Source organism: Myxine glutinosa, chromosome 12 (assembly GCF_964187855.1).
Source record: "Myxine glutinosa chromosome 12, kmMyxGlut1.1, whole genome shotgun sequence".
Lineage (NCBI taxonomy): Eukaryota > Metazoa > Chordata > Myxini > Myxiniformes > Myxinidae > Myxine > Myxine glutinosa.
Genome location: NC_136272.1, coordinates 34,184,159 through 34,198,448, shown reverse-complemented (window position 1 = coordinate 34,198,448; position 14,290 = coordinate 34,184,159). Strand labels below are relative to the sequence as shown.

Sequence of the window (14,290 nt, the reverse complement as noted above, 5' to 3'; positions counted from 1 at the left end):
TGGCTCTGGAGAAAATTTTGGAGAGTGATCACTTAGTCGCTTGCATTTTGCTCATGATGAGCTCTGTAGCTCCACTCCTCTATATCATCTATGCTTCCTGCATGGGTGGATTCACTTCCGAGCCAGGCCCACCCACTTCCTCTGCCCACTGGTCAAACTTAGTCCATCTCTTCAGTCCACTGTTACAGATTGGGGATGCGATAGGTGAGGGAGTGGGAGACAATAGTTAGACATAGACACGTGGTCGAGCAGACCGACACAGGACTTGTTACTATCATATTGCTTTAAAAATACATTTTTAAACCAATTAAAATTCCTACATTGTAATGCCAAATTATAAAAGTTTCTTTTTTAATGATCTAAGGTTCAAAGTGGAGCTTGTCCATCAAATGGAGGACAAAGGCGTTATTAGATGTCAGCGTACCCGTACACGACTTACCAGGACATTAGTAGACAACGAATAACCATATCATGGAGTACAGTACTTTTATCTGCTAAAGGTTAGGTTCCATTTTTGCTGCAATGAAGAACTAGTGCTCAAAATGTCAGCCGCATCTAGTTTCCCACGCTGGTAAACACACTCTTATCAACAGAGTATCCCTGAACTAAAGCTAGACAAGCTGTTTATAATAGCCCAAATAAAAGACCCTACCCAAATTAAAGAGACCACCCAAATAAAAGAGGCCACCCAAATAAAAGAGGCCACCCAAATAAAAGAGGCCACCCAAATAAAAGAGGCCACCCAAATAAAAGAGGCCACCCAAATAAAAGAGGCCACCCAAATAAAAGAGGCCACCCTAATAAAAGAGGCCACCCTAATAAAAGAGGCCACCTTAATGGAGTAACCCTAATAAAAGAGTAACCCTAATAAAAGAGTAACCCTAATAAAAGAGTAACCCTAATAAAAGAGTAACCCTAATAAAAGAGGGCATCCTAAAAAAAGAGGCCACCCTAATAAAAGAGACCACCCTAATGAAAGAGACCACCCTAATAAAAAAGGCCACCCTAATAAAAGAGGCCACCCTTATAAAAGAGACCACCCTAATAAAAGAGGCCACCCTAATAAAAGAGGCCACCCTTATAAAAGAGACCACCCTTATAAAAGAGACCACCCTAATAAAAAGAGGCCACCCTAATAAAAGAGGCCACCCTAATAAAAGAGGCCACCCCTAATAAAAGAGGCCACCCTAATAAAAGAGGCCACCCAAATAAAAGAGGCCACCCAAATAAAAAAGGCCACCCAAAATAAAAGAGGGCCACCCAAATAAAAGAGGCCACCCAAATAAAAGAGGCCACCCTAATAAAAGAGGCCACCCTAATAGAGTAACCCTAATAAAAGAGTAACCCTAATAAAAGAGTAACCCCTAATAAAAGAGTAACCCTAATAAAAGAGTAACCCTAATAAAAGAGTAACCCATAATAAAAGAGTAACCCTAATAAAAGAGTAACCCTAATAAAAGAGGGGCATCCTAAAAAAAGAGGCCACCCTTATAAAAGAGACCACCCTAATAAAAGAGGACCACCCAAATAAAAGAGGCCACCCAAATAAAAAGAGGCCACCCTAATAGAGTAACCCGAATAAAAAGTAACCCGAATAAAAGAGTAACCCTAATAAAAGAGTAACCCTAATAAAAGAGTAACCCTAATAAAAGAGTAACCCTAATTAAAAGAGGGCACCATAAAAAAAGAGACCACCCTAATAAAAGAGGGCACCCTAATAAAAGAGACCACCCTAATAAAAGAGGGTGCCTAATAAAAGAGGACCACCCTAATAAAAGAGACCACCCTAATAAAAGAGACCACCCTAATAAAAAAGGCCACCATAATAAAAGAGGCCACCCTAATAAAAGAGGCCACCCTAATAAAAGAGGCCACCGTAATAAAAGAGGCCACCATAATAAAAGAGGCCACCCTAATAAAAGAGACCACCCTAATAAAAGAGGCCACCCTAGAATAAAAGAGGCCACCCTAATAAAAGAGACCACCCTGATAAAAGAGACCACCCTGATAAAAGAGACCACCCTGATAAAAGAGACCACCCTAATAAAAGAGACCACCCTAATAAAGAGACCACCCTAATAAAAGAGACCACCCTAAAAAAAGAGACCACCCTATATAAAAGAGACCACCCTAATAAAAGAGACCACCCTAATAAAAGAGACCACCCTAATAAAAGAGACCACCCTAATAAAAGAGACCCACCCTAATAAAAGAGACCACCCTAATAAAAGAGACCACCCTAATAAAAGAGACCACCCTAATAAAAGAGGCCACCCTAATAAAAGAGGCCACCCCTAATAAGAGGCCACCCTAATAAAAAGAGACCACCCATTTTGGTCTAAATATTAGAACAGATAAATGTGATCTCATCAGCAGAATTTTGTCTTGCAGCCCCATAAAGACCTGACAATTTTAAATTAAGACCGAAAGTCAAAAGTAATGGTAAAGGATATTCATTCATTCCTTCCTTCCTTCCTTCCTTCCTTCCTTCCTTCCTCTCTCTCTCTCTCTCTCTCTCTCTCTCTCTCTCTCTCTCTCTCTCTCTCTCTCTCTCTCTCTCTCTCTCTCTCTCTCTCTCTCTCTCTCTCTCTCTCTCTCCTCTCTCTCTCTCTCTCTCTCTCTCTCTCTCTCTCTCTCTCTCTCTCCTCTCTCTCTCTCTCTCTCTCTCTCTCTCTCTCTCTCTCTGGCCAAGCAGGACACGTGGTCCCTCATAAAGATTCCTCCGCTTATGACACGATGGCGCTATGTTGGGTAACCCGAACCAAGGTCACTTCTCGCCCTGTAGGCCTCAACTAATTTCAAGGTCACACCGATATGAGCAATCACAGCCCATTCAGTTGCTTCTTGCACGAGATCATCTTTGATTATATATATTCGCTGTAAGATTATATAAAGATTGTCATTATTATATTTTCCAAAGGTACAAGCTCCACTCGGCTCTGCTTTAGCCAATTTCATGTTCGAAGTGGTTCATGTGGTTCACATTCACCTTGTTCAAGTTACAATCAGTTTGTTAAAATGACAATTATGGGAGAAAGGCAGATGGTGGTTCTTTAACACTTGTTGCTGTTCTTTTAAATTACACTCACCGAGAGGGATTCTTTCAAATCAAGGTGGCACAGGTACAGCATCCGTACAACAAGGTGGCACAGGTACAGCATCCAAAGATTTTTCTTTTAATCGTGCAACCGTAGGTGAAGGGAGGTGTGTGGGGAACCTACCTATTCCTTAGTGCGTGTAGGGAAGTGTTTTAGGCCCCCACAAAAATATAGTTACCGGGTAACGCAGGTACCCCTGCTCGTCTATTATAAAGATCGAAAAATGAAATGGATAAAAAAAACATTTTGGCCTAAATACTTGGACCTTCAGAACACAACGAGTCGATGTCAATTTGGGGGGTTAAACGGTGATATCTTTCTTAAATTGTACATTATTATCAGGGTACCGGTATAGAAAAGGAAAGAATTCAAAGTGACAGGTACGAATGACGTCAAGCTGGAGTAAACGACGTAAATGATGCAGTTACACTCTTCGTGTTGCTTTCACCAATTGCAAGCACGTAGTCCTTCCTTTTAGGGTGCTGTGCCCTGCCAAGAATAACTCGAATGAGGGCAAACAGGTGTTGGTGCGTTCGAACAGCAAGTGTAGAGACAAACCGGCGAGGATCGGGGTTGGGGACGGTCAAAGGGGTGCTTTAGCGCGTGTTACAAGCTACCTGTTGCAGTGTATACATGTCAGCAATGTCGCAAAACGGAAACCTTTCCCTACCTGTAATAACAGCTTCACGCGCTCTATGGGAGCCACAGCCGTCTTGGAAATGGCCGCGGCGATTCCACCGGCTAGGAAGTCCTTGAGGAAGCTGATCACCTGCTCACTCATAGTTGCTCTTTTAATTATTCCCGATTACTCTGCAGCGATGAACCGATCCGTGAATCTCGGTGCCACCCGAAGCCCGTTTCCTTTTCGCGCGCACCCTTTATATAGAGCGCTAGCTCCGCCCACCAAGTCCAGGCCACGTGGGATGCACATAAACAGCTAACCACGTGCTCGGTGACCTTGGTGCTCACAGACTCTCAATAGATCATGTGTTTTATATCTAAAACTTAACCGTTTTGAGTGAAATGTCAAAAAGGAAAGAAAACATTATACCGAGTCCGGGTCTCGGGAAGGAAACCGTACACGTGAAGACTTCGAATGGGTTATTATTATGCCGAATCGCACCATGAAACTAGTCCAACGACATCTACAGCCGCTTAGGTAGGGAATTTGTGGCCTACTTAAGGAATACCGTGGAATATTTAAGAAAACGCAGGTAGGAAAGCTGGACTTGCGTTGTCGTTTGAAGGACGGCGTGCTCCGTGATGCAGCACGTGTCAAATGAGGACATTGGACAAACCTGCTGCTGCGATGCTGTTCCCGTCAGAGATGGAAACTAGACCAGACGACATAACCTAATGGCGTGTCCGTCACCAATTGAGATTTCCATCCTGATCGAGTTAAATCCTATATCGCCCCAATGATCCACAGATGGCCACAAGGTAGTATGCGCAACTTTATATTGTTGAGTCGATGTGAAGTTCAAAATAGTGGTCGAAAGGTTGTTAGATTTTAGAAGGCAAACTTTGATGGTATGATCGAGAAGTCCAGTGATTTGTGATCTTTAGATTGGATAAAGTTAATGAGTAGGTTGTCCACATCATATAAATCAGCAACCTTCAAGGAGCACCAGCACATTACCTGTAGGGTGATTGCGTCAACTCCATACAGTGATGCACATATTCACACACACACACACACACACACACACACACACACACACACACACACACACACACACACACACACACACACACACACACACACCTGTGGCCAATTGTATGTTTACTGTGAGTGTAAACGTACACATGCAACCCTGGCAACTTATCCCCCTCCTCACCCCATCGAGAGACCCCTCCCCCAAAGCCTCAACATCCCCTCACCACTGTCCTATATTTGCTCCCCTTGGCCCCCCACCCCAACCCCAAGTCCTGAACCTCCCTTCTCCCAACCCTAATGCATCAATCCTCACCACTTCAAACTTCAAGCCCTCCAACCCTCTTCCGACCCCTACCAAAACTCCCCAATACCCCCCCCCCCCCGGGAAAAAGTCCTCAACACTACCCCCATACAAAAGCCTCAACCTCCCCCTTCCAAATCTGTCCATCTTCACTTCCCCAAACCCGTTCGTCACCCTCCTCCCACTCATAAAAGCAAACGAGCATTCCCACATCAAATAGCGGAAGATTTAATACTTTTAAGCTCCCTTATCATGCGATCGATGACTTCACAGAAACCCATCACGGATCAAGGTCACCTGTCCAACTCCCAAATGTTTAGAGAATATAGTCGGAAATAATAGTAAGGACCTGCATACCCTCCACAGAAAATTGGGTGCCACATAGTTATTTGGTCGGTGTATAAACAACAGAACGCTGCGTCGATTGCTGAGGCCTATCTTCACAAGACCCATGACGCTTTGGTCGTTTTACACTCCCATGACCCATGACGTCCTCATTACCTGCATCATTGTTTGTCCATCTCGTATACCTTCTCCTTCCGCCCTGCTGTTGGTGTTGCCCTTTTCTCCTGCTGTTCCATTTGTTATGTTGTGTCCTGATCTATCCAATGTACTAACTCTTCCACGAGCCTAGACCATATATTGAAAAAAAAAAGAGGGGAAACTTATAGGGCATGGTGATTATGAATTTGACAGCTTTGAAGATATTGTTATGTCGGGGGGTAAAGGAATATCTAGAGCCAGGTAGATCTGTATAGGTAACATGCTTCGAGTGTCGCGATAGGGAATCTACCCTGTAATAAGTTCTGTGTTTTAGGCGGTTTGTCAGGGAAGTGTATACCTGTGAACATACAAGGATGTTTGGGTGTTAAATAGTTGTAGGGACTAAGATAGACCCCTGTGTGTCAGACCCGGTAATCATTCCTTTGTCCCTTATGGCAACGCACACATATAAACACTTAGATAGGACCTTAGTGCACACATTAATTAGTTCCCTTCCCTTACAATGACCTTGGAAGAAGACCGGCAGGAAGCCAGATCGGGGCACCACCGGATAGCCGCCGCCAGCCGCACCACCAGCTGGCCGAGCAACATCGGGTGAGACGAGTTGTAACCCACGCCACAGGGAACGTGTGATTGGTTGGCGAGGAAGGCGCTAACCTCCAGCCAATCAGGGCGGGAGGCGGGAAGACGCAACTGAGAAGGAGGTTGTTCATTGGAGGGAAGGTGCTAGAAGGTTCGGTGGACGGCGGGAAGCTACGAGGCGCTGGTTGGTGGCGCGCCAAGACTGATGTCACAGGGAAGGTTATAAAAGGACAAGCTGGATGACATTTGCTCTCTTGGCGCTGCACGACATCTCTCTCTCTCTCTCTCTCTCGTCTCTCTTGGACTCTGCGTGCTCGACCCCTACATATTGGAGATCTCTCTGTGCTTGAAGCTCTTGCTCTTCTTGTCCCTGGTCTTCATTGGCTCTTCCTTCTTGCGTGCTGGATCTTCGTGCTGAGTGACGGTTTGTCGTGGTGCTTGGAATGGGATCCGGTGCTGTTGGTACTGGAGCGGGGGACCTCGTGGTGTGCCGCGGAGCGAGTCGCATCGAGGCCGGGTGAAGCGTGCGAGCGAGCAGACGAAGGGTTTCTTCTCGCCGGAGCTTGGAGCCGCGTTGGACGGTGGACAAGACTGCAGACAGATAAGCTCACACCCATGAACCATTACACGATGATTTATTTTCGTAATTCATTCCTGTGTGGCGTATTTGAAGTGAGCTGTGCGGGATCCCGATTTAGGATCATTATTAGATTTATCATCGCGTTTCCCTGTCCCAACCTTTATTTAAATTAAACCCTTGTATTACTTTCCATTTCTTGTTAAACCTGTGTCTGTTTGAGTTCGTTCCCTCTCCAGGTAAGCGCTTCCGCCTCTTCTTCTTCTTCCCTTCTTCCTCCCGCGGTTTATAGCCGAATCCGTATTTGGACGTCACCTCAGTTAAAGCCGTCTGGTCATCTGCGGTCTCTGGTGTTAACCCTGAGGGATTCGCACGACAATATCTTGACTTCACATTGCAGTAAGCACCAAAATGGCGGCCGTAGTATAAAAATTGTGGGTGGAGTCAGGTGAACTGTCCAACCAATGGGTGGAACCCGGATGCACGGACGGACGCATGCATGGCTCCTTTTGTAGTATTATCTTCTTCTTCTATCTATATATCTTCTATATATATAAAAGACAAGTTTTTGTTTGTTTGTTTGTTTGTCTGCGCAAGCTAATCTCCTGAACGGCGAAAGATAGGAGAAAACCTCTAATACAAGAAATGTCGGGACAGGCCCCGAGAAGGTTTTAGGCTAGGTGGCGAGACCGATGGAGGCCCACCTCGGCCGGGTCGGGCCCATTTCGCAATTAAATGCTGAGCAGAATTATAGTAGTCAATCTTCTACCGCCGCGAGTAAAAGCTGAATTATAGTAGTAAATTCATTCAAAAAGAACCAAAAATACAGGGACGGGCCCCGGGAAGGTTATAGGCTAGGGGGCGAGGCATGTCGAGGCTGCATCGGCCAGGCTGGGCCCATTTCGCAATTAAAAGCTGAGCTGAATTATAATGGTCAATCTTCTTCGGCCGAGGGTAAAAGCTGAATTATAGTAGTAAATTCATTCAAAAAGAACCCGGGCAACGCCGGGTGCTTTCGGCTAGTCCACTATATAAGAGAGCTGTTGGTCTGTCTGTCTGTGTCAGCATTTTTCTCAGAGATGGCTGAACGGATCTTTGTCAAACTTTCAGAGGTTCATCAGCGAGTGCCTGGGAGTGTTCTCGCAAAAAAAAAAAAATATATATATATATATATATATTACATACAGTCATGTGAAAACGTAAGTACACTCCATGTGAAGTTTTGACTTTTTCAACATATTTCAACATACAGCTATTTGATCTTCATTTCAACAATAGTGATAGATAAAGGTGATATAATATAACAAATATCATGAAACATTTACATTTTGTCGTCCATTGTATAATTTAAATATACATAAATGCAAATTTCGCATGTGGAAAAAGTAAGTACACCCATGGCTCTAATAGGTGGTATTGCCCCCTGTGGCAGAAACAACCTCAAGTAGGTGTTTCTTATAACTGTCTACCAGTCTCTGACATCGACTGGGAGAAATTTTTGCCCACTCCTCCATGCAGAATTCTTTCAGCTGTGCGATGTTTGAGGGGTTTCTGGCATGCACAGCTCGTTTCAAATTCCCCCACAACATCTCGATTGGATTCAGATCCGGGCTTTGACTTGGCCATTCCAGAACCCTCCATTTCTTTCTTTTCAGCCATTCCTTGGTGGATTTACTGGTATGTTTAGGGTCATTGTCATGTTGCAAGGTCTCCTTCGGTTGACCTTCAACTTTCCGACAGATGGCCTCACTTTATCCTCAAGCACCCTCTGGTACAATGAAGAATTCATAGTGGATTCTATGATGGTGAGCTGCCTAGGCCCTGATGCAGCAAAGCTGCCCCAAACCATAATATTTCCACCACCATGATTTACAGTTGGTATCATGTTCTTGTGGTCAAATGCTGTCTTTGGTTTTCGCCAAACATGTCTTCTGGTACTGTGGCCAAATAGCTCTACCTTTGACTCATCTGTCCAGAGCACATTGTTCCAGAAGTGCTGGTCTTTGCCGAGGTGTTCATTGGCAAACTTTAGTCTTGCTCTGATGTTCTTTCTGGACAGCAAAGGTTTCCTCCTGGCACACCTCCAATGTAGATCAAATTTGTGCAGCCTCTTTCTAATGGTAGACTCGTGCACTTTGACATCAACAATGGCAAGAGCTACCTGTAGGTCCCGTGATGACATCTGGTGTACTTACTTTTTCCACATGCGAAATTTGCATTTATGTTTATTTAAATTATAAAAATGGACTACAAAATGTGAATGTTTCTTGATATTTGTGATATTATATCACCTTTATCTATCAATATTGGTGAAATGAAGATCAAATAGCTGTATGTTGAAATATGTGGAAAAAGTCAAAACTTTACCTTTACATGGGGTGTACTTACTTTTTCACGTGACTGTGTATATATATATATATATAAATATATATATAATGTATATATTTATATATATATATATATATTTATATATATATATATTTATATTTATATATTATATATATTTATATATCACTGTGTATATATATATATAATGAAAAAAAAAAGATCGGTTTTTTTGGAGTAAAAAAAAAAAAAATGGTTCGATCGTGCCTAAGCCTTTTTAAATTAATGACAGTTATATACAAGTACACATTCCCATAAATAAATACAAAACAATCACCAGACATTTGAACACAAATAAATCAAACAATTCCGGAAGCGTATGAAGTTGGTATTACGGCTTCTTCTTCTTCCTGATCGGCATCACACTTAACGCAGAAACGGGATGAACGCCATATTCACCCACCAGCATATATATGAACCCCCTTCCTCTCCTGCCCCCCTTTCCCTTTTTCCCCTTCCCCCCTCCCTCCAATTCCTCCCTAACTCCCTCCCCCTCGCCCCCTTCCCCCTTCTCCTCCCTTCTCCTCCCCTCCCCTCCCCTCCCCTTCCCCCCTCCCTCATGATCTGAAATCTAAAAATCTAAGGCCGAGTGATCCTGCAGACCATTGAGTAGAAGGGCTGTATCGGGTGTCAGAGCAATCTGTTGGTAAATAAGGGACGAGTAGGGATCCAAAGTTTTGGGGGTAACCCCCTCTCCATCGTCTGAAAACGAAAAATCGAGGCCTGGGCGATTGTACGAGATACTGTCTTGTATTCATGTGTCAAGTTTCAGAACAATCATCTGGGTGATAAGGGAGGAGAAGCAAAAAATATCACGAAGTTAACGGATAGACGGACGGACAGACAAGCAAGCATCACGATCCATTTCATTTCTTCAAGAATCGAGATGAGATGACCTAATAAATAACTCAAAATAAAATAAAGACAAAAGAGTGGCAATTTAAAAATGCTTAACTATAATTGTTTGGTTCCTGAATGCAAATCGGACTCACGGAAATATCTTCTTACAACTCTATTTGTGAACGTCTGTTTGTTCGGTTGTGCCTCATGGACAGCCTAAGGAAGTGACTTAGAGAGGGAAGAGTGGGTTCATGGGGGGTAACTTTTCACGACAAAAAAGATGGGCGCATCAGATTTAGACTCGGGTCGTGCCCAATGGGCGTGGCAGCGGGGCGTGGCTTCCTCTGACTATAAAAAGCCCACTACACACTTGTGACTGACTATTTATTACCCTGCGCTCGCGAAGCGAAAAGCGGGGCTAAGCATTCAGGTGCGTACGTGTGTGTGCCGTGTGCCGTGTTGCGTACGTGTCTGCATTTTAAAAATTCATTTTCTTGGCAACCGTTGGTCCGATTGACATGAAATTTTCACCATAGGAGGGCCTCCTCCTGTAGAATATTTAAATGATTATTATGATTATTAGGTCACGTGGTACAGGCGTCATCTTGGAAAAACTTCGCACCTCTATTTCTCTGAAACCACTCCATGGAAACAATTGAGACCTGGCTCATTGTCAAGTACTCCCCATGGGGAATAAGATATGTTAATGATGGTGTCATCGGTGCCTTCGTTATGACGTCATCTGATCAGTTTGAAATGTATTGAGCGTGATCTATACAACAATTATATTAGAGAATATAAATTTATGATGTCATCGCTCACATGGTCTGGCAGTCATATTGATCAAAGAAAAGAAATGTTCAAAAACAGAAGAGTTGGCTCACACCAAGTTGACTGTGCAGGGTAAACTTGTATCCTATGAATGCCATCTAGTTTTCTAGGCAACGCCGGGTAACTCTGCTAGTCGGAAATAAGAGAAATATCCGTGGATGAGAGATGTCGAGTTCACACGATTTCCTGTTAGCACAAGCGAGCAGTGGATACAACACACACACACACACACACACACACACACACACACACACACACACACACACACACACACACACACACACACACACACACACACACGTTTCTCCTAGCAATAGATGCAGAAATCTAGTGTAAGTTCTCAACATTTATAACAGCCCCCAGAGCACATACAACTCTCACTCCCAATACTTCCTCCCACCTCCTCCCAAACATGATTAATAGTAAATATCACCATTTTAAACTTACCCTGTGCATTGACGAGCTCCAGATATGACCTTACAATTGGTGTTAAGAAGCGCCCAAACCAGATACAGCGTCTCCCTCTGGGAAGTCTGCCTGAATCTATCTATAATTCCAGTAATCTCTGTGTGTATGTTTGTATGTTTGTATGTTTGTATGTTTGTCTGTGACCGCTGTTTCTCGACAACCACGGGTCCGATATACTTGAAACTTGCCAGGTATATTGCTGGGGACCTGAGGATGTGCCTTTTCAAGGTTTCATATTAATCGGACAAGTAGTTACCGAGCAATGGCGATTTCTTTACCAAACTCCGCAAGCCGTTCGCTTTGGACCAAACCATTTCATGTAAATAGAGGGGGGGGATTGTCACCGTACTCGCAAGCCGTTCGCTTTGGACCAAACCATTTCATGTAAATAGAGGGGGGGGATTGTCACCGTACTCGCAAGCCGTTCGCTTTGGACCAAACCATTTCATGTAAATAGAGGGGGGGGGATATAATTTTAGATATATATATAGTACGGGCATGCCCTAGTGTTGGTAATGACAGCATCGTCTTTCCGATTGCAGACTCCATTAAATAAATCACCAAGCCTGCCACGTTCACATGAGGTAATCTTGCAAGGTTCAAAGTCCACTTACTGACTGGGATGATCTACAGCCCGTCCACATGCCTTGCGCGAGACCACGTCGTCAGGAGTTTCTGCAGTACGGGATGCAAGATATCAACTTAAAACTTTTTGGGCGAGTTGATCAGAAAGTTCTCCAAATCTTTCATTGTGCAGAGATGCACCTCTTTCTCTCATGTAATTTCCCAAGTATTTTCGGCTTCTTTTAGAAGCTTTTGAGCCATTTTAGGTAACAATCCTTATCAGGCACGTACCATATAGGTATGTTCCATACCCCTATAACTGCTATTGTTAAGGGGTATCTGCACATGCGTGCTGATAATAGTGGGGCAGATTACGTCATTTTGAAAGTCACGTATTGGTGAACAATGCGGGTGAGATGGCAGGATTATTAAATACGTTTTTTGCTTCAAATATATACACAGGAATAGTCAGCGGGACTTCCAATATTTTCCACTGATGAATCAATTAAACAGAATGAGAAGAAACATTCATCATATTATGAGAACAATGGAGGAACCTGAATAAAAGCATGTCTTGTCAAATTTCAGTTCCTTATGACCTTAAATATGATAGGGAACCTTTTACATAATTTCAAACTCAGATTTATAAAAGAGTGATGATGTATAACAGATTTATTAGAGATAGGATGCCCGTTTAGCGTCCATCCGAGGGACGACACATTGATGAATCACACTGCCTGTGAAACACTGGGATGACAGTTTATAGCTGGGTCAGGTATTCGAACCCAAGCTAAACATCTTAGAGGTAAGTGTGCATACCTCTAAGCCATCCTGCTAGGCCAGCTATGAGTAAAGCTAATAGGGTTGTAGGTTATATTCGAAGGAGGATAAATTATAAATCAAAAGATAGGAATTTGGTGAGGGCTCATCTGGAATATTGTGTGCAGCTTTTGTCACCACACCTGAGAAAGGACATACAGTGCCTTCAGAAAGTATACACACCCCTTGACGTTTTCACATTTTGTTGTGTTGCAGCCTGAATTTAAAATGGATTAAAATGAAAAGCTGAAATGTCTTCAGTCAATAAGTTTTCAATCCCTTTCCTATTACACTCCAAATTGAGCTCAGGTGCATCCAATTTCCTTTGATCATCCATGAGATGTATGTACAACTTGATTGGAGTCCACCTCTGGCCAATTCAATTGATTGGACATGATTTAGAAATAAACACACCTTTCTATATTGACAGTTGACAGTGCATGTCAGAGCAGAAACTACCATGAAGTCCAAGGAACTGCCCGTAGAACTCCAAGATAGAATTGTGAGGAGGCATGTAGATCTGGGGACGGGTATGAAACAATTTCTAGAATGTTGAAAGTTTCCAAGAGCACAGTGAACACCATCGTTAGGAAATGGAAAGAATATGGAACTACTACACAGACTCTTTCCTGATCTGGTCGTTCAACCAAACTGAGCAACCTGGTAAGAAGGATCTTGGTCAGGGAGGTGACCAAGAACCCAATGACCATTCTGACAGAATTACAAAGTTCCTTGGCTGACATGGGAGAACCTGCCAGGACAACAGCACGTGAAGGACTTCACAAGTCTAGACTTTTTGGGAGAGTGACAGACGGAAGCCACTCCTGACAAAAAGGCACAAGACAGCACGCCTGGAGTTTGCAAAAAGGCATGTGAAAGACTCCGAGGACATGAAGCAAAATATTCTGTGGTCTGATGAGACGAAGATTGAACTCTTTGACATGAATTCAAAGCGCTACATCTGGCGAAAACCGAGCACAGTTCATCACCCATCTAACACCATTCCTACCGTGAAGCATAGTGGTGCCAGCATCATGCCATGGGGATGCTTTTCAGTGGCAGGCATTTGGGAGACTTGTAAAGATAGAGGGAACAATGAATGGAGCCAAATACAGGCAAATCCTTGAGGAGAGCCTGCTTGAGAGTGCAAAAGACTTCGACTGCGGCGAAGATTTTCTTTCCAGCAGGACAATGACCCCAAGCATATAGCCAAAGAAACACTGGAATGTCTTCAGAACAAGAACGTGAAAGTACTTGAGTGGCCCAGCCAAAGCCCAGACTTGAATCCAATTAGGAATCTGTGGAAAGACTTGAATATGCTGTTCACCGACGCTCCCCATCCAACTTGACAGAGCTTGAGCAAATCTGACAGGAAGAATGTGAGAAACTCCCCAAATCCAGATGTGCAAAGCTGATACAGACATACCAAAGAGACTCAAAGCTGCAATCTGTGCCAAAGTCATTTATACGAAGTATTGACTTAGGGGGTTTAATACTTATATAAATTCGATATTTCTGGTGTTGGCTTAGCTGTTAGGGTGCAGGCTTGAATCCCAGTCGATATTGGCTTGAATCCCAGGTTTGAATCCCTGAGTTTGAATCCCAGTCGATTGCTGTATTAACGCCAGGGGGGTTGACTCAGCCTGTCATCCTTCCGAGGTCGG

The 14,290-nt window shown here is 43.6% G+C and overlaps 1 protein-coding gene across 2 annotated transcripts in view; it reads right to left on the bottom strand.

The window, feature by feature from the left end:
• Positions 1-11,280, bottom strand: part of LOC137437969 (ADP/ATP translocase 1) — a 41,167-nt gene extending 29,887 nt beyond the window's left edge. Inside the window, exon 1 of one of the 2 annotated variants that reach the window (XM_078766735.1) lies at positions 11,223-11,280. In XM_078766735.1, the coding sequence (XP_078622861.1) occupies positions 11,223-11,231 (9 nt within the window). In that variant the 5' untranslated portion in view covers positions 11,232-11,280. Of the gene's footprint in view, positions 1-3,768; positions 4,001-11,222 lie in introns of those variants that run through there. The other variant, XM_068132771.2, reaches the window with a different exon arrangement.
• Positions 11,281-14,290: the final 3,010 nt, after the last annotated feature.